The following is a 23,312-nucleotide window of genomic DNA, read 5'->3' on the forward strand; positions in this document are numbered from 1 at the left end:
GCGCTGACTCAGCAAAGCCCGGGAGAAGTTTCCGCTCCGGATTTTATTTTATTTTATTTTATTTTATTTTATTTTATTTTATTTTATTTTATTTTATTTTATTTTATTTTATTTTATTTTATTTTATTTTATTTTATTTTATTTTATTTTATTTTATTTATTTTTAATCTTTTCCCTCTTCCTCTTCCCTCCCACACCTCGCGCTCACATCACAGTGAACCCCATTTTCGAGCCCAGCCAAACTCGCCTTTCCTGCCTCGTTTCTCCCCAAAATTCCGACTTTCCCACGCCGCTCCTTGAGTTTCCCTCCTCCAATTTTTTTTTTGCTTTGCGAGCCGAGCCTCTGATCCCATTTCTGACGGCTTTTAACGAAGGATTTCAAACCCAGGCCTCCGAGGCACCGCCTGCCCCCAGCCCCTCCCAGAAAAAGGTTAAAAAAGCGACGAAAATGGTAAAAAAGCGATGAAAATATTAAAAACCCAACTCCAGGAGGCGCGGACACCTCGGCAGGAGCGAGCGCCGATGGATTTCCCGGATTTCCTTGCGAGCTTTGGAGTTTCCCACCCGCGGGAGCCGAACCCCGCTCGGTTTCTCTCGCCAGGCCCTTCCTGGTGCGATTCATTCGCTCCACAACGCGGCTCCCTTATTTATGGGAGGGGTTTTATTATTGTCATTATTTTTATTAGTATTATGATTTATTTTTGCCTTGCCGGGGATGTATTTATTGCAGGTGAGACGGGGCCGGGCGCAGAACAGGTGTTCGCCTTCAGTTTGCCCCCAGTAATTCAATTTTTCTCGTTTTCGACGCCATTTATCCATCAGCTGGGTGAACACCGCCGAGTTCCAACCTTAAATCTGATTTTTTTTAAATTTATTTATTTTTAATTTTTTTTTTTTTTTTTTTTGCCCAGTTCTCACAGCGTTTGAGGATTTCCCCCCGAATCTCTTGGCGGAACGGCCGGGTTTGATTATTTATAAAATAATAATAATAGTAATAGTAATAGTAATAGTAATAGTAATAGTAATAGTAATAATAATAATAATAATAATAATAATAATAATAATAATAATATAAATATAAATATAAATATAAATATAAATATAAATATAAATATAATAAATATAATATATAATATATATAATATATATAAATAATAGTAATAGTAATAGTAATAATAGTAATAGTAATAATAATAATAATAATAATAATAATAATAATAATAATAATAATAATAATAATAATAATAATAATAATAATAATAATTTCTGAGGGGCGATAAAAGCCCAGGAATGTGACAGCCTCAGCCGCCCGCTCGTATTTCACCCCGGTCACACGCGGGGCTCTCCCTCCCCAAAGCTGCTGTAAAACGGGAAGGGGGAAATAAAAAAAAAATAAAATTAAGAAAAAAATGAAAATAAAATTCAGGTAGAAAAGTTGGAAAATTCAGGGCAGCGGGTTTTGGGATTAATTATTGATTAGTTATTGATTAATTATTATTTTGGAATAATCCCTGGAAAGGAGAGGGGGCCTCGCGGGTCGCTCACCTGGGGACGTTCCCCTCTCGGCTGGGCCCCAGAGTGTCCCCAAAGTGTCCCCAAAGTGTCCCCAAAGTGTCCCCATAGTGTCCCACAGTGTCCCCAAATTGTCCCCAGAATGTCCCAAAGTGTCCCCAAGATGTCCCCAAAGTGTCCCCAAAGTGTCCCCAAATTGTCCCCAATTTGTTCACAAATTGTCCCCAAAGTGTCCCCAAATTGTCCCAAAGTGTCCCCAAAGTGTCCCCAGATTGTCCCCAAAGTGTCCCCAAATTGTTCACAAAGTGTCCCCAAAGTGTCCCCATAGTGTCCCACAGTGTCCCCAAATTGTCCCCAGAATGTCCCAAAGTGTCCCCAAATTGTTCACAAAGTGTCCCCAGAATGTCCCAAAGTGTCCCCAAATTGTCCCCAAAGTGTCCCCACAGTGTCCCCAAATTGTCCCCAAAATGTCCCCACAGTGTCCCCACAGTGTCCCCACAGTGTCCCCAAATTGCCCCCAGAATGTCCAAATTGCCCCCAAATTTCCCCACAGTGCCCCCAAAGTGTCCCCAAATTGTCCCCAAATTGTCCCCAAAGTGTCCCCAGAGCTGACCCCGGAGCCCGCGGCCGGAGCTGCCAAAAATGAGATCAACCCCAAATTTCCCAAATTTCCCAAATTTCCCACATTTCCCACATTTCCCACATTTCCCACATTTCCCACATTCCGGCCGTTCCGCCCCGGCTCTCCCTCCCCTCACCCCGGATTTATTTCAGTTTTTAACCCAACGAGCCCCAAAATCGCCTCTTTTAGAGGAAATCTGGGCAGGGGGAACGCTCAGCTTTGGGGTGGGGGCTCTTCATCACCTTCATCATCATCATCATCATCATCACCATCATCATCATCACCGGAACACCTCAGGCACCTCAGCTCGCTCCGAGAGGCCGGAAAAGGCGAAAATGCGAATTTTCCCTCATTTTAGCGCAGGATTATTCCGGGCCTGGAAATGAAAATTTCTGTGCTGATTTATCCTTGGAAATGAAGATTTTTGTGCTGATTTTTCCTCAGAAATTGAGATTTCTGTGCCGATTTACCCTCAGAAATGGAGATTTCTGTGATTTATCCCGGCGGAAAATCTCGCCTGAAACAGCCCCGGCTGTGGGGTGAGAGGGGAAGGGAATAAAGGAGGCAAATTGAGCCCAAACGCAGGAAAAAAATGCTTTAAAAAATAAAATTATTTTCATTTTATTTTCCCCGGGGTCATGGGCAGCACCTTTCCCTTCAACCTCTGGAAATAAATGGATTTTTCCCCTCATGGTTTGGGAGCAACGGGGAGTAAAAAATGCCCTGAAATCTCAGGTTTTGGGGGAAAAATATGGGAAAAACAATGAGAGGCAAATTGAGCGCGACTGTGATGGCCCAAATCGGGAAAATCACTTTTAAAAAATATTTTTATTTTTATTTTATTTTCTCCAGGCTGCGGGCAGCACTTTTCCCTTCACCCAACATTTACGAGGCCACAGAACCCCTGGAAATAAATCGATTTATCCTCAGGGTTTGGGAGCACCAGAGAGTAAAAAAAAAACCACTCCAAAATCTCAGGTTTTGGGGGAAAAAAATTGAAAAAAAAAAGAGAGGCAAATGGAGCCCAGCTGTTAGAGCCCAAATCCAGGAAAATCACTTTTCATTTTATTTTTATCTTATTTTATTTTCCCCGGATCATGGGCAGCACTTTTCCCTCCACCCAGCATTTACGAGGCCGCAGAACCCCTGGAAATAAATCGATTTATTCCGGATTTAGGAGCACCGGGGAGTTCAAAACCTCCCCGAAATTCCAGATTTTGGGGGGAAAAAAATGGAAAAAAAGAAAAGAGCGAGGCGGGGGTGGCCTTGGCCACGGGGTCCCTTTTTTCCCCTTTTTTTTTTTTCCTTTTTTCCCCCTTTTTGTTTCCCTTTTTTTTTTCTTTTTTTTTCCCTTTTTTTCCCCTTTTTTCCCCCTTTTTTCCCCCCTTTTTTTTCCCCCTTTTTTTCCCTGTTTTTTTTTTCTTTTTTCCCCTTTTTTTTCCCTTTTTCCCCCCTTTTTTTCCTTTTCCCCCCTTTTTTTCCCTTTCCCCTCCTTTTTTCCCCCTTTTATCCCCCTTTTTTCCCCTTTTTTTCCCCTTTTTCCCCATTTTTCCCCCTTTTTTTCCCTCTTCCCCGGGCAATAAATCCGCGGCTATAAAAATCAAAGCTGCCCAATGTAAATTTGACGGAACTCTCGCAGCGTCTCGAGTTTGGGGCATCCCGGAACAAAGCTCAGCCTTTTAGGGCCTCGTAAACTCCGGGCAAAGCTCCCGAATTTCAGCCGGGCCCAGGGGAATTTTCCCGGCTTTTGTCCCTCCCCGGGGACATTTCCGAGTTTTAAATTTATTTCCCGCAAAATCCCAGCCCGAGGAAGGCGCTGGGGCTGCTTTGGGTTGAAATATTTGAAATTTTATTCACGGGAATATTTGAAATTTCGTATTCTTTTTCGGCGTGTTGGGCATCCCTCCTCCCGCGCCAGACGGTTCATTATTTATAATTATTTATAATTATTTATAATTATTTATCATTATTTATCATTATTTATCATTATTTATCATTATTTAGAATTATTTATCATTATTTAGAATTATTTAGAATTACTTAAAATTATTTGGAATTATTTAGAATTATTTGGAATTATTTAAAATTATTTAGAATTATTTAGAATTAATCATTTAGAATTATTTGGAATTATTTAGAATTATTTAGAATTAATTATTTAGAATGATTTGGAATTATTTAGAATTATTTAGAATTAATTATTTAGAATGATTTGGAATTATTCAGAATTATTTAAAATTAATTATTTAGAATTATTTGGAATTATTCAGAATTATTTAGAATTAATTATTTAGAATTATTTGGAATTATTCAGAATTATTTAGAATTAATTATTTGGAATTATTTAGAATTATTCAGAATTATTTAGAATTAATTATTTGGAATTATTTAGAATTATTTAGAATTAATTATTTGGAATTATTTAGAATTATTCAGAATTATTCAGAATTATTTAGAATTAATTACTTAGAGTTATTTAGAATTATTTGGAATTATTTGGAATTATTCAGAATTATTCAGAATTAATGATTTAGCATGATTTAGAATTATTTGGAATTATTTGGAATTATTTAAAATTATTTAGAATTCATTATTTATAATTATTTTTATCGCCCTCCCCAGCGCTCCGGGCGCGGTTTTGCTCCCCCAAAAATGCGAATTTTTGCTCTTTTTTTACCTCGCTGTGCGAGCATGAGGAAATCGCGGCCGGGAGGGGGCTGGGGGCTGTTTGTGTTTTTGTGTTTATTCCTTTTTTTATTATTTATTTCTTATTTTTTTCCCTCCCTGCGGTTCTGCGGAGCCCGAAATGAAGAAACGCCTTTCATCTCTATTCCCCCGCGCTCCTCGCTAAAGGCGGAGCCCTTTGGGCGCATCGGCACCGAAAATAAATAAATAAATAAATAAATATGTATTAAAAAAAAAAAAAATCCATTCCAAAAAAATCCCAAATCCCACCCCCATCCCCTCCTCCCGGAGCCCTCCCCGCGGGCCGGGCGAGAGGGAGGAGAGAAAAAAGCGGAAAAAAATCCAAATATCCAATAACCAATCCCCAAATACCCGCCTCGAGCTCCGCTTTGCTGCTCTGAGACGAGTCTTCATTTTTTCATTTATTTATTTATTTTTATTTAATTATCTTTATTTAATTATTTAATTTTATTTAATTATTTAATTTTATTTATTTATTTATTTATCTATTTATTTATTTATTTATTTATTTAATTTATTGTTGCTGTTGTTGCGGCGCTCCTGACGCGAACCAGCGCGGCCCCGACGCGGAATGCGGGGGCGGGTGACGGCGGCGCGCAGCCCCCGCGGCCCCGGTGATTGATTTACGCGCAGCCCCCGCGGCCCCGGTGATTTACGCGCAGCCCGGGCGCTTTATCAGGCGCGGGGAGAAAACTTCGGGCGCTCATTGCAGCGGCAGCCGCGCTCCGCAGCCCCCGCGGCGGCGGCACCTCCCGGGCTGGACACGGGCAAGGAGCGCGGAGCTGGGGCCGCCGCTCGCCCTCCGTATCCCTGCTCTTCATTATTTAATTCTTATTTCTCAATTCCTTTATTTCCCAATTCCTTTATTTCCCAATTCCTTTATTTCCCAATTCCTTTATTTCTCAATTTTTTATTTTTCCTTTTTTTTTATTTTTCCTTTTTTTTTATTTCTCCATTTTTTTATTTCTCCATTTTTTATTTCTCCATTTTTTATTTCTCCATTTTTTTATTTCTCCATTTTTTATTTCTCCATTTTTTTATTTCTCCTTTTTTTATTTCTCCAATTTTTTTTATTTCTCCATTTGTTTATTTCTCCATTTTTATTTCTCCATTTTTTTATTTCTCCATTTTTTTTATTTCTCCATTTCTTTAGTTCTCCATTTTTTTATTTTTCCCCATTTTTTCAGTTGTCCGGTTTTTTTAGTTTTCATTTCTTCTAAAATAATTTTTTTTAATGTATGTTTTAATTTTTTTTCCCTTTAATTTTTTTCTTTTGATTTTATGGTTTCTTCTTTTGTAATTTTATGGGGTGTTTTTATTTTAGGGTTTCTTGTCTTTTCATTCTAGGGTTCCTTTCCTCTTAATTCTAGGGTCTGTTTTTTTTTATTTAGGGTCTGTGTTGTTTTTTTTTTTAATTTTATGGTTTCTTTTCTTTTCATTTTAGGGTCTATTTTTTTAATTTTATGGTTTATTTTCTTTTAATTTTATGATTTCTTTTCTTTTCATTTTATGATTTCTTTTCTTTCAAATTTACGGTTTCTTTTCTTTTAAATTTACGGTTTCTTTTCTTTTCATTTGATGCTTTCTTTTCTTTAAATGTTAGGGTTTCTTTCCTTTAAATTTTAGGATTTATTTTCTTTTCATTTTAGAATTTCTTTTCATTTGATGCTTTCTTTTAATTTTAGGATTTCTTTTCTTTTAATTTTATGTTCCCTTTTCCTTAAATTTTAGGATTCCTTTTCTTTTGAATTTTACGCTTTCTTTTCTTTGAATTTCACGCTTTCTTTTTGAATTTTAAGAGCTTTTAATTTCAATTTTAGGGGGTTATATATATATTTTTTTTTTAATTTTTTTTTTAATTTTAAGCCGTTTTTCCCCCCATTTCCCCCCCCCCTCCCCATTTCCAATTTTCCCCCAAGCGCCGCCCCGCGCTCCGTACGATGCCTCACGATGTCCATCTCTGGCACCCTCAGCAATTATTATGTCGACTCCATCATAAGCCACGAGAGCGACGATTCCCCCTCCCCTAAATTCGCCCCCGCTCCGTTCGCGGCCCCCCGAGCCCCCGGCGAGCCCCTGGAGTTCCCCTCGTGCAGTTTCCAGCCCAAACCGGCCCCGTTCGCGCCCTCCTGGGCCCCGCTCGCCGCCCCCGCCGCCTTCCCCGCCTTCCTCCCGCAGCCCTGGCTGGAGCCCGGCTCCGCTAAGCCCGAGCCGCCGCTAGGCCGAGCTTTGGACGGGCCTAAGGGCGGCTTCGCCTTGGAGCAGCCCAGGGAAGCGCCGGGCATCGCCCCCAATCAAAGGCGAGGAGGCTTCGAGGATCGTAAAGTTGGCGAAGGAAGCGAAGACAAAGAGGGCCGAGATCAAAGTAAGTGATAAAAGTGAGGAAGCGGCGCAATAAAACTGGAAATAAATAATAATAAAAAAATAAAAAAATAAAAAAAAAATAAAAGGGATAATGGGGGGTGGGATGGGGATGGGGGAAAGTTGAAAATGGGGGCTTGGGAGGGAGGGGAAGGAGAGGAAAAGCTCAGCTGGAGGGGAGGGGAGGGGCAGGGGGGAGAGGAGGGCGAGGAAATCAAAATAAAATCGGAATTTGGAGCCGCCCGGAGCGCGAGTGCGGAGAGGAGAGAGCGCGGGAGGGACTGAGGCGCCCGGCGGCGGAAAACGCTGGAAAACGCAGGAAAATGGGGGGAAATGGGGGGAAAGGGGAGGAAAAAGGGAGGAATTTACGCGGTCGCGGGCGGAGGGGCAGCGGGCAGCGCGGAAACGCCGCGGGGGCGGAGAGAGAGAGAGAGAGAAAAGGGGGAAAGAAATGGAGGAAAAGAAAAAATTGACGGGAAAAAGTTCCCCGGGAGGGGAGCGCGGAAAGTCCGCGGGGGAGAAAAGAGAGCGAGAAAAAAGGGGGGAAATGGGAAAAAAGAGGAAAAATCCCCGGGGAAAAGTTCCCCGAGAGGGGAGCGCAGGAACTCCGCGGGGCCGGAGAGGGAGAGAGAAAAAGCGGAAAATAAAAAAGGGGGAGGAAAAGAGGAAAAAATCCCCAGGAAAAAGTTCCCTGGGAGGGAAGCGCGGAAACGGCGCGGGCGCGGAAAGCGAGAGAGAAAAAAGGGGGGGAAAAATGGGGAAAAAGAGGAAAAATGGCCAGGAAAGTGTTGACGGCGGAGGCTCCGCGCTCTGCCGCGCCGCGGAGTTCGTTCATTTATTTGTGCCGTTAATTGTTTGCTCATTAGCGGGTACGAATATCTCAGAGTCGCGCTCCTTCCCTGCTTTAAAAAAAAAACCCCAAAATACAAGCGGAGAAGGAGGGAGGGGGTGTCGGAGTTAATTAGCTTTTATATCAGCTTTTATATCGCTTTTATATCGCTTTTATATCGCTTTTATATCGCTTTTATATCGCTTTTATATCGCTTTTATATCGCTTTTATATCGCTTTTATATCGCTTTTATATCAGCTTTTATATCTGTTTTATATCAGTTTTATATCAGCTTTTATTCGTGGTTTAGTCCGACTGGGGAGACGCTGAGACTCCAGCCCGGGTTTTTTCCGCTAGAAATGTTTCAAATATTTAAAAGAATCCTAATCCTGGGCCCGGGGGGTGCTCGATGCCATTCACATTATTCAATTGTTATTTTTAATGATAATTTTTGCCTCGGCGCGGGGCAGCGGCGGCGTTGTCACCTCCCGCTGGCACCTGGTGCTGCTCCAAGGTGACCCCGGGCTGGTTTTACCCTCCCGGCAAAGCTTTTTTCCACAAAAACCCGATTTTTTTCCATTAAAACCCCGAATTTTTCCATTAAAAACTCGAATTTTCCCATTAAAACCCTGAATTTTTCCATTAAAAACCCCGAATTTTCCCATGAAAAACCCAATGTTTTTCCATTAAAACCCCGAATTTTCCCATTAAAAACCCAATGTTTTCCCATTAAGACCCCGAATTTTCCCATTAAGACCCCGAATTTTCCCATTAAGACCCCGAATTTTTCCATTAAAAACTCGAATTTTCCCATTAAAACCCCGAATTTTCCCATTAAAAACTCGAATTTTCCCATTAAAACCCCGAATTTTCCCATTAAAAACCTGAATTTTCCCATTAAAACCCCGAAATTTTCCATTAAAAACTCGAATTTTTCCATTAAAACCCCGAATTTTCCCATTAAAACCGCGAACTTTCCCATTAAAAACCCGAATTGTCCCAGCCTGCCAAAGCAGCAGCGCCCGGCCGGCTGGAAATTCCCATTTTTTCCTCCCTTCAAATGAACTTTTTCCCCTTATAAAAACACGGAATATTCTCTGCCCCCGTCGCGGTTTCCTCCCGTGCTCTTGCAGGACGTTCCAGTGGCGCTGCTTTCTTTTTTCCCTGTTGGTTGTTGTTGTTGTTTTTAAATTTCCTTTTCATTTATTTTCCTTTTCCCCTCTCAATGAACTCGCCCGCGGTCACCAGAAGTAAAAAAATAAAAATCCTTTTCTGCTGTGCTGGGCAGGGATCCAGAGCAAACCCCGGCCCATCGGGCCAAACAAAACACCCGAAAATGGAACTTTTTGTCCCAAAATAATCGCTCTCAGCGTGGGCGCTCCGTTTCCCTGCGGGTTTTTTATGCTTTCAATAATAATTCCATCCCGGCCCGGCCTCCAGGGCTGTTTTGCAGCCAGCCCTGATTCCGATTTTCCCAATTATTTCCCTTTTTTTTTTTGGTTGTTGTTGTTGTTTCTCCCCGATGAGTCCCTGCCTGGAAGTTCATTTTTTTTACTGGATTTTAAAGAAAAAAAAAAAAAAAACAACAAACCCAAAATAAAAGAAATGCCAGGGACCTCTCCCCCCATTCTCTTTCCTGCCCGGGGATTTGCGAGCAGCGAAGGAAGAAAAATCCATTTTAACGACCCCAAAATGCCCCGACCCCGCCGGTCTGGAGCGCGGCCATTAAAGGATGGCGAGCAGGATTAACAATATCAATTATTAACAGCTTTCCTCCTCTTTAATTATTAATTCTGCTTATTAGCTCCACTCAATTCCGGCGAGGAAACGGCCCCGCGAAACTCGGAAGGGGCAGGACTCGCACGGGAAGGTTCAGGGCTTGAGATTTTATATTTTTTTTTTTTAATTGGAAATGTCCAATATATTGAATTTTTTCGCAGCGTCCCGAGGCGCGTGTGGGGCTGTTTGTGGCGGCCCAGGAATTTCTGCGCGGGTTTTTGGCTCCAGCCGGAATTCCGGGCCAGAAAAGGGAATAAAAGGGAATAAAAGAAGGGAATAAAAGGGAATAAAAGGAGGGAATAAAAGGGAATAAAAGAAGGGAATAAAAGGGAATTTGTGCCGTGGCCAGAGCCCCGCGCGTTCCTCCCCGCCCGTCACCGATATTTGCACGTGATTAGCGAAAATCCCAATATTTACCCTAAAACCACTTCGCTTTCGGGTGCGATTTTCGCCGCCTCGGCCTCTGCCAGCGGGGCGGGTTTCGCTCCCAGCATTTCGCGCGTCCCTCCCCTCCCGCCGAGGAAAAAATTCCCCAAAAATCCCGAAAAAAATGCAAATTTTTTATTCCGCCATTCCCACGCAGCTTCTCCCACCGGCGAGCGTGGCAGGCAGGCCTTGATTTATTTCTCCTTTTAATTATTTTATTTATCTATTTATTTCTTTTTAATAGCATTTATTTATTTATTTATTTATTTATTTCCACGTCTTTATCTTCAAGTTTATTTCTTTTGTGAACTCGTTTCTTTTACTTTAAATGTTATTTGCTTTTCCTTAGTTGCAGTATGATCTAATTAAAAAAATAATTGCCATTTTTGTTTTAAAAAATTTATTTATTTATTTATTTTACTTTTATTTTTATTTTTATTTATTTGGGTTTTTTTGGCTGCATTTCCAGCCCTGCCCAGGTCTCTGGCTCGGGCAGCAGCTCCCAGAGGGTGTTGGTGGCAGCCAGAGAGGGATTTTGGGCCAGATTGTGCCAAAAAAAAATTTAAAAAATTAAAAAAAAATTAAAAATTGCCAGGATTTATTCAGGAAAAGCCCCTCCAGATCTGCCCTCCCTGCGTGATGGGGCTGGAGGAGCAAACCCTGGGGAAATGGGGAGAAAAGGGAATTTTTGGGGTCGGTTTGTTTGTGGGGAATGTGGGGGGGCCTGGGGCAGGGTGAGGCTCCAAAACCTGGAGAAATGAACCCAAAACCTGGAGAAATGAACCCAAAAACCCCGGGGAAATGAACCCAAAAACCCCGGGGAAATGAACCCCAAAACCCCGGGGAAATGAACCCAAAAACCCCGGGGAAAAGAACCCAAAACCTGGAGAAAAGAACCCCAAAACCCCGGGGACATGAACCCGAAACCTGGAGAAAAGAACCCAAAAACCCTGGGGAAAAGAACCCAAAACCTGGAGAAATGAACCCAAAAACCCCGGGGACATGAACCCAAAACCTGGAGAAATTCACCCAAAAACCCCGGGGTGCACCCCAAACCCACAGAAATTTGCCCCAAACCCCTCGGGGTGCACCCAAAACCCAGAGAAATGAACTCAAAATCCACAGAAATTCACCCAAAAGCCTCTGGGGTGAGACCTCAAACACCTCGGGGATGCACCCAAATCCCCCAGGAATGAACCCCAAACCCTCGAGGTGCACCCAAAAACCGGCAGAAATTCACCCAAAACTCACAAAAATTCACCCAAAACTCTCCGGGATGCACCCAAAACCCGCAGAAATGAACCCAAAAACCTTGGAGTGCACCCAAACCTCCCAGGGATGCACCCAAACCCTGCAGAACTTCACCCAAAACCCGCAGAAATGAACCCAAAACCCGCAGAAATGAACCCAAAACCCGCAGAAATTCCCCCAAAGCACTCGGGGTTCAGCCCGAATTTGGGGTGCGGGCACAGCGCCCCTCCCCCATCCCCCTGTGCCCCCAATCCCGACCCCCCCAATTCCCCCCACCCCGGGTGGATTTTGGGGATTTTGGGGATTTTTTGGGTTTGGTTTTTTTCAGTTATTTTTTGAGGGGTTTTGGAGTTTTTTAAAGTGTTTTTATTTCCAGGGGGTTTTTTGGGCCTGGGGTTGGGTTTTCCCGTTAGTTTCTTGTTTGTTTATTTGCAGGTTTTTGGGTTTTTTTGAGGTGTTTTGGTTTAGTTTGGTTTGGTTCGCTTGGGTTTGGTTTCAGTTTTAATTTGGGTTTGGTTTTTTGTTTGGTTGGGTTGGTTTGGGTTGGGTTGGTTGGGTTGGTTTAGGTTGGTTTGGGTTGGATTGGTTTGATTTGATTTGGTTTGGTTGGTTTGGGTTTGATTGGGTTGGGATGGTTGGTTTAGTTTGGTTGGTTTGGGTTGGGTTTGGTTTCAGTTTTAATTTGGGTTTGGTTTTTGTTTGGTTTGGTTGGTTTCATTTGGGTTTGTTTGGTTGGGTTGGTTTGGGTTTGTTTGGTTTGGGTTGGGTTGGTTTGGTTGGGTTGGGTTGGTTTGGGTTGGTTGGTTTGGTTTGGGTTTGGTTGGGTTGGGTTGGTTGGTTTAGGTTGTTTTGGGTTGGTTTAGGTTGGTTTGGTTGGGTTGGGTTGGGTTGGGTGGGTTTGATTTGATTTGGTTTGGTTGGTTTGGGTTGGTTTGGTTGGGTTGGTTTGGTTGTTTTGGGTTGGTTTGGGTTGGTTGGGTTTGGTTGGGTTTGTTTGGGTTGGTTTGGGATGGTTGGTTGGGTTTGGTTGGGTTGGTTTGGGTTGGTTTGGGTTGGTTGGGTTTGGGTTGGGTTGTTTTGGTTGGTTTGTGTTGGGTTGGTTGGGTTGGGTTGGGTTGGTTTGATTTGATTTGGTTTGGTTGGGTTGGGTTGGTTGGTTTAGGTTGGTTTGGTTTGGGTTGGGTTTGGTTGGTTTGGGTTGGTTGGGTTTGGTTGGGTTGGTTTGGGTTGTTTTGGGTTGTTTGGGTTGTTTTGGTTTGGTTTGGATGTTTTGGGTTGTTTTGGTTGGTTCGGTTTGGTTTAGTTTGGTTTGGTTGGTTTGGGTTGTTTTGGTTGTTTTGGGTTGTTTGGTTTGGTTTGGTTGGGTTGGTTTGGTTTGATTTAGTTTGGTTTGAATGTTTTGGGTTGTTTTGGGTTGTTTTGGTTGGTTTGGTTGGTTTGGGTTGTTTTGGGTTGTTTTGCTTGCTTGCTTTGTTTTTTGTTCTATTCCCTTTTATTTAATCTTTTTTATTTCATTCATTACCCCCCAACCCCCCCCCCACCACCTCCCTTTAAAAACCCCTACAAAACCCCCCCCAAAACCCCCCAAAACTCTAATTCCTCCCTTTCCCCCCCATTTTTTGGGGGGAAATCTCCCCTTTTCCAGCCAACCCCGCCGCCAGCTGGCTGCAGGCGCGCTCCTCGCGCAAGAAGCGCTGCCCGTACAGCAAATTCCAGACGCTGGAGCTGGAGAAGGAATTCCTGTTCAACATGTACCTGAGCCGCGAGCGGCGGCACGAGGTGGCGCGGCTGCTCAACCTCAGCGAGCGCCAGGTCAAGATCTGGTTCCAGAACCGCCGCATGAAGATGAAGAAGATGAACAAGGAGCAGGGCAAGGAGTGACCGGGACAGGCAGCGCCACCCCAAGACCGGAGATTTCCTCCAAACCACCCCAAAAGCGACACTGGATCCTCCCCCGCGCTGTTCTGGCTGAAATTTTGTTTTCCCTCTTTTAAAAATCTCTTTTTTCGTCTTTCGGAGCAACTCAGCCCAAAGTGTGGAGCAAGGAGTGACCGGGACAGGCAGCGCCACCCCAAGATCAGAGATTTTCCTCCAAACCGCCCCAAAAGCGGCGCTGGATCCTCCCCCAGTCTGTTGTTCCACCTGAAATTTTGTTTTCTTCTTTTAAAAAAATCTCTTTATTCATCTTTTGGAGCAACTCAGCCCAAAGTGCGGAGCAAGCGGGACAAGGAGCAGCGGGAGAGGCAGCGCCACCCCAAGACCGGAGATTTCCTCCAAACTGCCCCAAAAGTGGCACTGGATCCTCCCCCAGTCCGTTGTTCCAGCTGAAATTTTGTTTTCTTCTTTTAAAAAATCTCTTTATTCATCTTTCGGAGCAACTCAGCCCAAAGTGCAGAGCAAGGAGTGACCAGGACAGGCAGCGTCCCCCAAGATCGCAGATTTTCCTCCAAACTGCCCCAAAAGCGGCGCTGGATCCTCCCCCAGTCCGTTGTTCCGGCTGAAATTTTGTTTTCTTCTTTTAAAAATCTCTTTTTTTGTCTTTTGGAGCAACTCAGCCCAAAGTGCGGAGCAAGCGGGGCAAGGAGCAGCGGGAGAGGCAGCGCCACCCCAAGATCGCAGATTTTCCTCCAAACCGCCCCAAAAGCGGCGCTGGATCCTCCCCCGCGCTGTTCCAGCTGAAATTCGGGTTCTTTTCCTCTTTAGAAAATCTCTTTTCGCTTCAGCCCGGAGCGCGGCTCCTTCTGGGCCATGGAGTGACGGGACACAGAGGCAGCGGCCCCAAAATCTCCGCGTTTTTCCCCAAAAGCGGCGCCGGATCCTCGCCCGGTCCCAGCTCGGCTGTTCCGGCTGAAATTTTGCCGATTTTAAAGATTTCAATCTCTTTTCGTCTTTTGGAGCAACTCAGCCCAAAGCGCGGCTCCTTTTTGGGGCAGGGAGGATGGGACGCGGAGGCGGCAGCCCCAAATCTCCGCGGTTTTCCCCCAAACTGCCCCAAAAGCGGCGCCGGATCCTCCCCCCAGTCCCAGCTCGGCTGTTCCGGCTGAAATTTCCATTATTTGAAATATTTCAAACTCTTTTCGCCTTCTGGGGGTGACTCAGCCCAAAGCGCGGCTCCGAGAGAGGCAAAAGAGGAGGAGGAAGCGGCAGCGCCCCCAAATCTCCGCGGTTTTCCCCCAAAAGCAGCGCTGGATCCTCGCCCGGCCCCAGCCCCGCTGTTCCAGACGCAATTCTGGTTGTTTTCCTCTTGAAAAAAATCCCTTTCCGTCTTTTGGAGCAACTCAGCCCAAAGCGCGGCTCCTCTTTGGGGCAGGGAGTGAGAGGAGCCGAGGGCAGCGCCCCCAAATCTCCGCGGTTTTGCCCCAAACTGCCCCAAAAGCGGCGCCGGATCCTCCCCCCAGTCCCAGCTCGGCTGTTCCGGCTGAAATTTTGGTTCTTTTCCTCTTTAGAAAAATCTCTTTTCGCTTCAGCCCAAAGCTCAGCTCCTTCTGGGGCAGGGAGTGACGGGACACAGAGGCAGAGCCCCCAAATCTCCGCGTTTTTCCCCAAAAGCGGCGCCGGATCCTCCCCCAGTCCCAGCTCGGCTGTTCCAGCTGAAATTTTGCTGGTTTTTAAATTTTTCAATCTCTTTTCACCTTGCGGAGGTAACTCAGCCCAAAGCGCGGCTCTTTTTGGGGCAAGGAGTGACGGACACAGAGGCGGCGGCCCCAAATCTCCGCGTTTTTCCCCCAAACCGCCCCAAAAGCAGCGCCAGGTCCTCCCCCTGTCCCAGCTTTGCCGCTGTGCCTGAAATTTTGCTGATTTTCATTTTTTTTAACTCTTTTTCTTCTCCCGGTGCAACTCAGCCCAAAGCGCGGCTCCTTTTGGGGCCAAGAGTGAGAGAGGCAGCGCCCCCAAACCCCAGCGTTTTTCTGGAAACCACCCCAAAAGCGGCGCCGGATCCTCCCCCGGTCCCAGCTCGGCTGTTCCGGCTGAAATTTTCTGCATTTTAAACATTTAAATCTCTTTTCTCCTTTTGGTGCAACCAAGCCCAAAGCTCAGCTCCTTTTTGGGGTTCATTTCCCTCTCCTCGTTTCCTTTTTGGGGTGTATTTCCCTCTCCTCGTTTCCTTTCCCTTTTTGGGGTCCATTTCCCTCCCCTTGTTTCCTTTTCGGGGCTCATTTCCCTTTCCTTGCTTCCTTTTTGGGGCTCATTTCCCTTTCCTTGTTTCCTTTCCCTTTTTGGGGCTCATTTCCCTTCCCTTGTTTCCTTTTTGGGGCTCATTTCCCTCCCCTTGTTTCCTTTTTGGGGTGTATTTCCCTTTCCTTCTTTCCTTTCCCTTTTTGGGGCTCATTTCCCTTTCCTTCTTTCCTTTTTGGGGTTCATTTCCCTTCCCTTGTTTCCTTTTCCTTTTTGGGGTTCGTTTCCCTTCCCTTGTTTCCTTTTTGGGGCTCATTTCCCTCTCCTCGTTTCCTTTCCCTTTTTGGGGCTCATTTCCCTTCCCTTGCTTCCTTTTCCTTTTTGGGGCTCGTTTCTCTTTCCTTCTTTCCTTTTTGCCTTTTCTCCCCCTTTTTTTCCCCTCCCCAGTGCCGGACCAACTTTTCCCCTTTTTTATTGAATTTTCCCCCCAAAAAATAATAACAAAATAAACCAACCCGGACCCCAACCCGGCCACCCCCAAACCTCGCCGTTCTCTCTTTCCCCCGCAAACATTTTTGTGTTTTTTCCCCCAAATCCCCCAGCCCGAACCCTCCCAGACGCTCCCGGGGTGCCCGAGCCCCCAGACGCTTTAATTAAACTCCTGCAAGTCAGACACATTCATTAAGGCCGCCTTTAATTACACCCAACAAATCATTTACAGCTCCGGCCCGCGCCGGCCGCTCCCTGACAGCCCCAGTTTGGGGTCCCCCCCTTTTTTTTCCCCATTTTTCAGCTCTTTTTGCAATGCAGAATTTGAATTATTTGAATTATTTGAATTATTTGAATTATTCGGCGGGATTTGGATTCCGGCCGCGCTTTTGGAGGGAACTGGGACTCGGTGGAAAAGTTTTTGGTGGGTTTTTATTTTGGGGCAGAAGCGCCTGGATTTGGGTGTTTTGTGCAAAAAAAAATAAAAATAGAGAGGGAGAGAAAGGGGGGAGTGTGGGGCACCCCCCGAGCCCTGGAAATGATCGAGGAGGGAAAGGAAAGGGCGGAAGAGCCCCCGGCAACTTCCCCCGAACTTTTCAGAGAGGAGGAAAACCGGGATTTTCTGGTTTAAAAATTAAAATAAAAACCCCAACAGCAAAAAAAAAAAGGAACAAAACAGACAAAAAAAAGGAACAAAACAGACAAAGAAAAAGAGAAACAAAACAAAAACCACACACAAAAAAAAATATTGAAAATAAACTACCTTAGTGGAGCTTTCAGGGAGGGCCCGGCCGTTGGTAGCGCTCGATATTTATAATTTATTGAGGAATTTGGGGACTTTGTCCCGGAGCTGCTGCAGAGATGAAAGCGCCAACCCCAGCCCGGCTTTTTTTTTGTTTTATTTTTTATTTTTTAATTCTCATTTTTCAATCCCTGAACTCGCCGCGCGCTGGGCCCGGCGGGGCCCCGAGGGCGCTTTCGGGGGCTCCCAGCGCGGATTTCCCGAGGTTTCTCCGTCCTCATCCTCGCCCATCCAGGGCGGGGTTTGGGGTTGGTTTTGGGCTCTTTTTGGGGTGGGTTTGGGGTTCGGGGAGGGCAGGGGGGGTTTAGGGCTCGGTTCCGTGTGGGTGTTTGTGACCCGTGTTCGTGCTCGTGTTTCTGTCTGTGCTGTGGCTTTTGGATTCCTATTTTGAATAAATTTTTTTTTTTTTGGTAAATTTTTAAAAGAAAAGGAAAAAAAAAAAAAGTTTTTTGAAGAGTTCTGCGGTTGGCAGTGGCTGGAAAAAAAAAAAAAAAAACCGAAAAAAAAAATTTTAAAAAATCGAAATCAACTCCTCCAGTTGGCTCCGTGCGCGGAATTCGGACTCTGAGGCTTTCGAGGGGTTCCGGGCTGGGGAGAGGGGGCGAAAAAAGCAGGAAAAAGCCCCAAATTTGTGCATTTGTGCCGCAGTTTAGCGGGAGGAACCAGCCCGAATCTGTTCCCTCGCTCCGGGGAAGTTTTATCAGCGGGGCCGGGGCAGCAGCGATTGCGAAACGGCCCCGGGTTTGCAGCTCTGGAAACCGCTCCTGCTCCTTTTCTTTTTTCTGGGTTTTTTCCTGGTTTTTTTCCTGTTTTTTTCTCTATTTTTTCCTTCCCCTCCCTCCGCCACCCCCAGGTAAAACCCGCGGAGCTGCGCGGAAATTTCCGCCCCTCCAAAGCCTCTCAAAAAGGGTTAAAAAACCTCCCCCAAAAAACCTCCCAAAAACTGAAATTATCTCCCCCCATCGAAAGGAAAGCAGAGCTGAAGGGTTTCGGGCAATTCTCCCCAAATTTGTTTCGTTTTTGGGGTTTTTTTTGGGGTTTTTCTCGTGTAAAACTTTCCAGCCCCGAGCTGCTCCCAAATTTAACCCTCCCGCTGCCGGAGGGGCTGCGGCTCCACCCAACTTCGCTCCGGCTTTCAAACCCAGCCGCAAAAATAAAATAAAATTTCAATTTCCGAGGCGTTTGAGCTGCGGCCGGCGGGGAGGTTTCTCTAAATGCTGATTTATTAAAATAATAATTAAAAAAAAAAAAAGGGATTAAATGAATCCAAACGGGCGGGAGACGCGGTTTGAGCCGGGCGGGATTTCCCGGGTGGGTTCGGTTCCCCTCGCGTCCCCAGCGGAGCCCGAATTTGCCCAAATCCTCCTCGTTTTCATTTCCAGACGCGTTTTCCGCGAGTTCCTCGATGTTTTCGCGACCCCATCGGCCACGGGGATTTAGGAGCGGGTTTTGCTCACTTTCCTTAGAGTCGTGCTGAAGAGCGGATATTTTTAAGATGATGAGGTTCTTTGAGAATAGAGTGGAAGATGGTAGCTGATTTTATTAGGAAATACTCTTAAAAAAAAAAAAAAAAAAAAGAGAAAATGTTGGAAAATTTTTGTTTGTTTTCTGTAGCATCAGCCCGGATGTATTTTCCAGAGATGTTTTAATGCTCCAGAATAAAAACCGGTTTTAGAACAACGAGCCGCGCTCTGTCTTTGTGTTCCTCACCCCAAAGCCCGGGATTATTCCCGCCGTGGTTTTTCCTCCTTTTCATTTTTGGGTTCAGATCGCCGAAATTCAGCCCAGGAGAAGCGGAGACAATTCCAGAACGATCCCGCTCGGGAGCAGCGAGCGTTTGCTGGCTCCCACCCAAACTCGCTGCGCCCCGAATGTTCCCGAATCGAAATTGTTGATTTGATCTTGAATTCCGGCACCCGAGGCTGGGGCCGCCTTTCCCCCCTTTTCGCGGTTTAATCAATTTTTATATTTTTATTTTTGGAGCTTTCCTCTCTTTATTCCCGCCCCAGCCTGTGTGGAAAAGGCTCAGCCTGGATTTTCTGCCTTTCCTCGCTTTATTCGCCTCTCGCCCACGGAAAAGCTTTTCCCGAAAAGATTAAAAAACCCCCAAAAAACCCCCAAAAAGCCCCAAACCCCCCCCAAAACCCCAGCGCGTCTCCCCGCTCGGCGTCACCTCGGCTTTGACGCGCGGTTCCTTTTCCAGGGGCGATTCCTGCGATTCCCTCCCGAAATTCCTTTGACCTCGCTCACGGAGCCCCGCCAGTGCCCGGAGAGCGGTTTTATATTAAAAACCAATTAAAATAATAACAACGATTTAAAAGCGCCCGACAAGCCCCGCTGGCCCCGCAGGAAACGGGGAGCGAGGAGCAGAACCCAGAATCTCCTTCTCGGTAAATTTTAACAAAATGGGCCGCTCTAAAGGGCAATATTTCACTTCTTAAGGGGGGGAGAAAAAGGGGAAACAACAACAACAACAAAAAATCTCCATTCTTTGGGGCAGCTCTGAAAAGAAAACAAAAGAAGAAGAAAAGAAGAAGGAAGATTTTTGAGATTTTTGGAGCTCGCGGAGGGAAGGGAGAGAAAGGGAAGGAACTTGTCATAAAGAAAGGAAAATTCAGTGCAGTGCGCGGCCATAAAAGAATATGACCGCTATAAAACTTTATAGGGTATAAATTTCTGAAGGTTAAGGAACTGAGCGGCTGTAAAGGAAACAGCGCAAGAAAACTTTCAGGAACTCCTAAATTACTGCGAGGAGCGGGAGCGCGGGGAAGCCCCGCGCGGAAAAGCGCTCGGGCTGCTTCCCCTCCTTTTGCTTTATTTTTATTTTATTTTCCTTTTATTTTCTTTTTATTTTCTTTTTCTTTTTCTTTTCTTTTTTTTTTCCTGAGGGAGGGGCAGCTCTAAAAAAAATCAGAATTGGGAAGGGGAGAGAAAAAAAAAAAAAAAAGAAAAGCTTGGGAGGGACTTTCGCTAATTTATTCTTCTCTTGCAGATGCCGTGAAAATCCAGCGCTCGGGACGATTCCCTTTGTTCTTTTTTTTTTTTCCTTTCCTTTTTTTAAACCTTTTTTTCTTTTTTTTTTTTTCTTTTTTTCTTCTTTTTTTTTCCCCCTTTAAAGCAATTCCAGGCCTGCACACAACAACAACACGGCACGCACAGAAGGCAGCCCCAGCGCTCGCACACTCCAAGTTCTGGCGAGACGTCTGGGCTGGGGAAGCTCTTTATGACTTTACAGCCCCGGCCGTGCCCCCCCTCGCCTCCCGGGCAGCAGAATGACCGATTGTTTAGTCTCGGGATTTGAAACAATAGCGCGTTTCAAAAGCGAACCCACTTCGCCTCTTTTTTCTTTTGAAATTTTATTTTTTTATTGCCGCACTTTGAGGAAACTCCAGCGAGGCGAAGAGGCGACAAAAACCCCTCATTCTCGCTTTCCTCCTCTCTTCCTCCCTCTCCTCCTGTCCTTTTTGTGGTTTTTGCGCTGTTTCATCCTCCCAGCGAGGATGAAATTCTTTATTTTGATGTTTTTTCCCCTTTTTTCGGGATTTCCACCCCGCCGGGCGGGCTCCGGCTGCAGTTCCGCGCGCGGCCGCGAGGTGGCGCCGTTGCTCCACGCTAGAGGCGCCCCCCGGGCGCGAGCACCTTGATCCCATGAGGTAAAAGATTGGGTTAATTATCGCTGCTCTGCCCATTTCATCGCCTACATCTCCTCTTTTTTTCCCATCCACGCTAAATTATCTGAGGCTGGCAAGGGGAAAAACACCGCGGCAACGCGGCGGCGGAGCTGCGGCGAGAGCCGGGGCGCGCATCTCCGCTAAATGTTGGTTGCAAAGGGAATAAAAAAGCGCCGGGTTTTGTTTTCCGCCGCTCTGGAGGTGGGAGGACAGCTGAAATTACCCCAAGCCCGCAGATTTACGTTGGCGGGGTTGAAAAAAGAGAGAGGCTCGAAGATTTCGGGGGGCCGGGACAATATTTTTCCTCTCGGCCATTAGGATGATCTGCGCTTTCCCCGCTCGATATTTTATGTGTTTTATAATCCCAGCTACCGCAGGACCAAAAAGAAATAAATAAATAAAATTAAAAAAGCCCCAACTCAACCATGCAACCAAACAAGAGCATTTGTTCTGTTCCAGAAGTTGAACCACTCATTTCTGGCGTGGCCGCCCCATCTTTTGGCGCTGCTGATGCTCTTCGCTTGGATTCTTCACTTTAACAGCTTCAGAAATATTTTTTTTCTCAATGCCACAAACGAGCAAATGAACCCAAAATGCTCTTAAACCACGGCGGTTTGGGGCACATGTAAAGACACCCCCGATGCGGCGGCAATAATGTCAACTTTTAACTCCGCCAGTTCACTTTGATTTTGGCCTTTGATTCCTCAGAATTACGAGGCAAAAAAAAAAAAAAATTACTCAGATGTTGTAAATTCTTCCGCTACAAACGGCGGCAATAATTTCAAGATGGGTTTTCTTTCAAATCGGTACAAACGGGGATTTTTTTCCCCGACTGAGAATTGCTCCCAAGTTCCACCAGAAACCGCTCCAAAAAAAAAAATCAGGATTTGGGGTGAGGGCGGAACAATTCCAACCCACGCGCGGCAGCGCAGGGTGGGAAATCTGATTTTAAGAGGCAAAGTTTCGGCATCTCGAGGCTCCGTTTCACGGCCACGACGTGAAATACGAGCGCAAACAGAAATAAATGAGCGAAATGAAGAAAAATCTCGCCCCTGTGCATTGGGCGAGAGGCAGAGCGGAGCAAACTTGAGGTTTAGCGAGGAAAGGATTTGAGGCTCTTTCATTTCTTTATTATTATTTTTTTTTTCCCTATGAATTCCCAATAAATCTTTCCCTCCGCCGGGTGTTTATAAATTATCTCTCCCCGACACCCACCCCGCGCACTCGCTGGGTTTTCCTTGGAATGGAAACGTTTTCCTTTCATCGGGAGCCGGCGATGATTTAGGATCAGCCATTGATTCCTGGGCTTTGCTGCGCTCCCGGAGCGCCCGAACCCTCCCGCGCTTGGGCAAAATGTTCCATGCCCGGCCCAAATTCCCAATTCCTGCCCCTTTCCCCCTTCCCAAACTTCGGGCGCGCACGGGAGGAGAAACTTCGGAATTCCCTTCCCTCCGCCCCATTTTCATTTGATTTTTTTTCTCCCCTGAATATTCCAGAGTCTCCCCTTTGGTTCCAAAGCTCTGTTGACTTCTCCGCACCATTTTCGGGGCTTTTTTTAAAATTTTTTTTAGATTTTTTTATGAAACCCAAACCTGCTCAATGGGCAATAAAAGTGGGGGGGGAAAAGAAAACGCGAACTCGTCTTTGAGAGGGGCGAGCGAAGCTTTAATTATAGCGCTGCAAGTGCTCCGGCAGCAATAATTACCGGGAAAGGCTCTTAGGCTCGGCTGGAATTATCCCTGCACAAAATAAAGGAAGCGGATTTACTTAAATTATTTCTCTGAGGACGCCTTTAAAGTTTTATTCCGTTGCTATCTCGGTTTTCTTTCTTTTTTTTCCCTCCTGCTCCTCTCTGCCTTCCTTCGCTCCCTGCCTTTCCCCACTGAGGATTTTTAATTTTTGGTTTTAAACCAAGGTAGAAAAACTGAAATATTTCGACTTTTCCCTCTTTTTTTTTTCTTTCGTGCGGGGGAGGTTGAGTTTTGTCCTCCCAAAATTCAGGTTTTGCCTCCAGCCCCGCTCGGGCGGAGGCGATGGGGAAACAACACAAACCCAGGCGGGGCAAAGCGGGGAAAAAAAAAAAAAAAACCAAATGGAGACGGAAAAGAGAGGCTGGAAAGGCTGGAAAACCCAGCTGGGATTGCGGGGGGCTCTGGGGTTGGGATCGTTATTAACTGAGAAACGCCTGGGTGATATTTGCTGAGTGCGAGAAATGAATTTCCAAATCTACCCCCTGTGTGTTCCGGCGCTGCGAAATTGCAGCGCTGGCATCCGAGGGGCAACTTCGGCTCCGCTGTTACCAAACGCCAATAAAAGAGAAAATTTCTACGCTCTCCCCTCTCCCCACACGCCCCTCTCCTCGGGTTTTACCCTGGGAAGGATGGGGGGAAAAAATGAAATAAATAAAGATGAAATAAATTTAAAAAATGAAACAAATAAAGATGAAATAAATTTTAAAAAGTGAAATAAATAAAGATGAAACAAATAAAAAAATGAAATAAATAAAATAGAATGAAATGAAAAAAAGAATGAAATAAAAGAATGAAATAAAAAAAGAATGAAATGAAAAAAGAATGAAATGAAAAAAGAATGAAATGAAAAAGAATGAAATAAATAAAAATGAAATGAAAAAGAATGATATGAAAAATAATGAAATTAAAAAAAAGAAATAAAAATGAAATGAAAAAGAGTGAAATAAAAAGAATGAAATTTTAAAAATGAAATAAGAAAGAATGAAATGAAATAAA

General features: G+C 45.1%; 1 protein-coding gene across 1 annotated transcript; it reads left to right on the plus strand.

Moving 5' to 3' along the window:
• The first annotated feature begins 6,790 nt into the window (after nt 1–6,790).
• HOXB9 (homeobox B9) lies at nt 6,791–13,368 on the plus strand. The gene is made up of 2 exons (XM_066566683.1): nt 6,791–7,205; nt 13,133–13,368. Exons 1-2 carry the CDS (start codon nt 6,791–6,793, stop codon nt 13,366–13,368), a joined length of 651 nt encoding a protein of 216 aa, XP_066422780.1.
• The last annotated feature ends 9,944 nt before the right edge of the window (nt 13,369–23,312 follow it).

This window comes from Molothrus aeneus, chromosome 28, assembly GCF_037042795.1.
Source record: "Molothrus aeneus isolate 106 chromosome 28, BPBGC_Maene_1.0, whole genome shotgun sequence".
NCBI classification, from domain to species: domain Eukaryota; kingdom Metazoa; phylum Chordata; class Aves; order Passeriformes; family Icteridae; genus Molothrus; species Molothrus aeneus.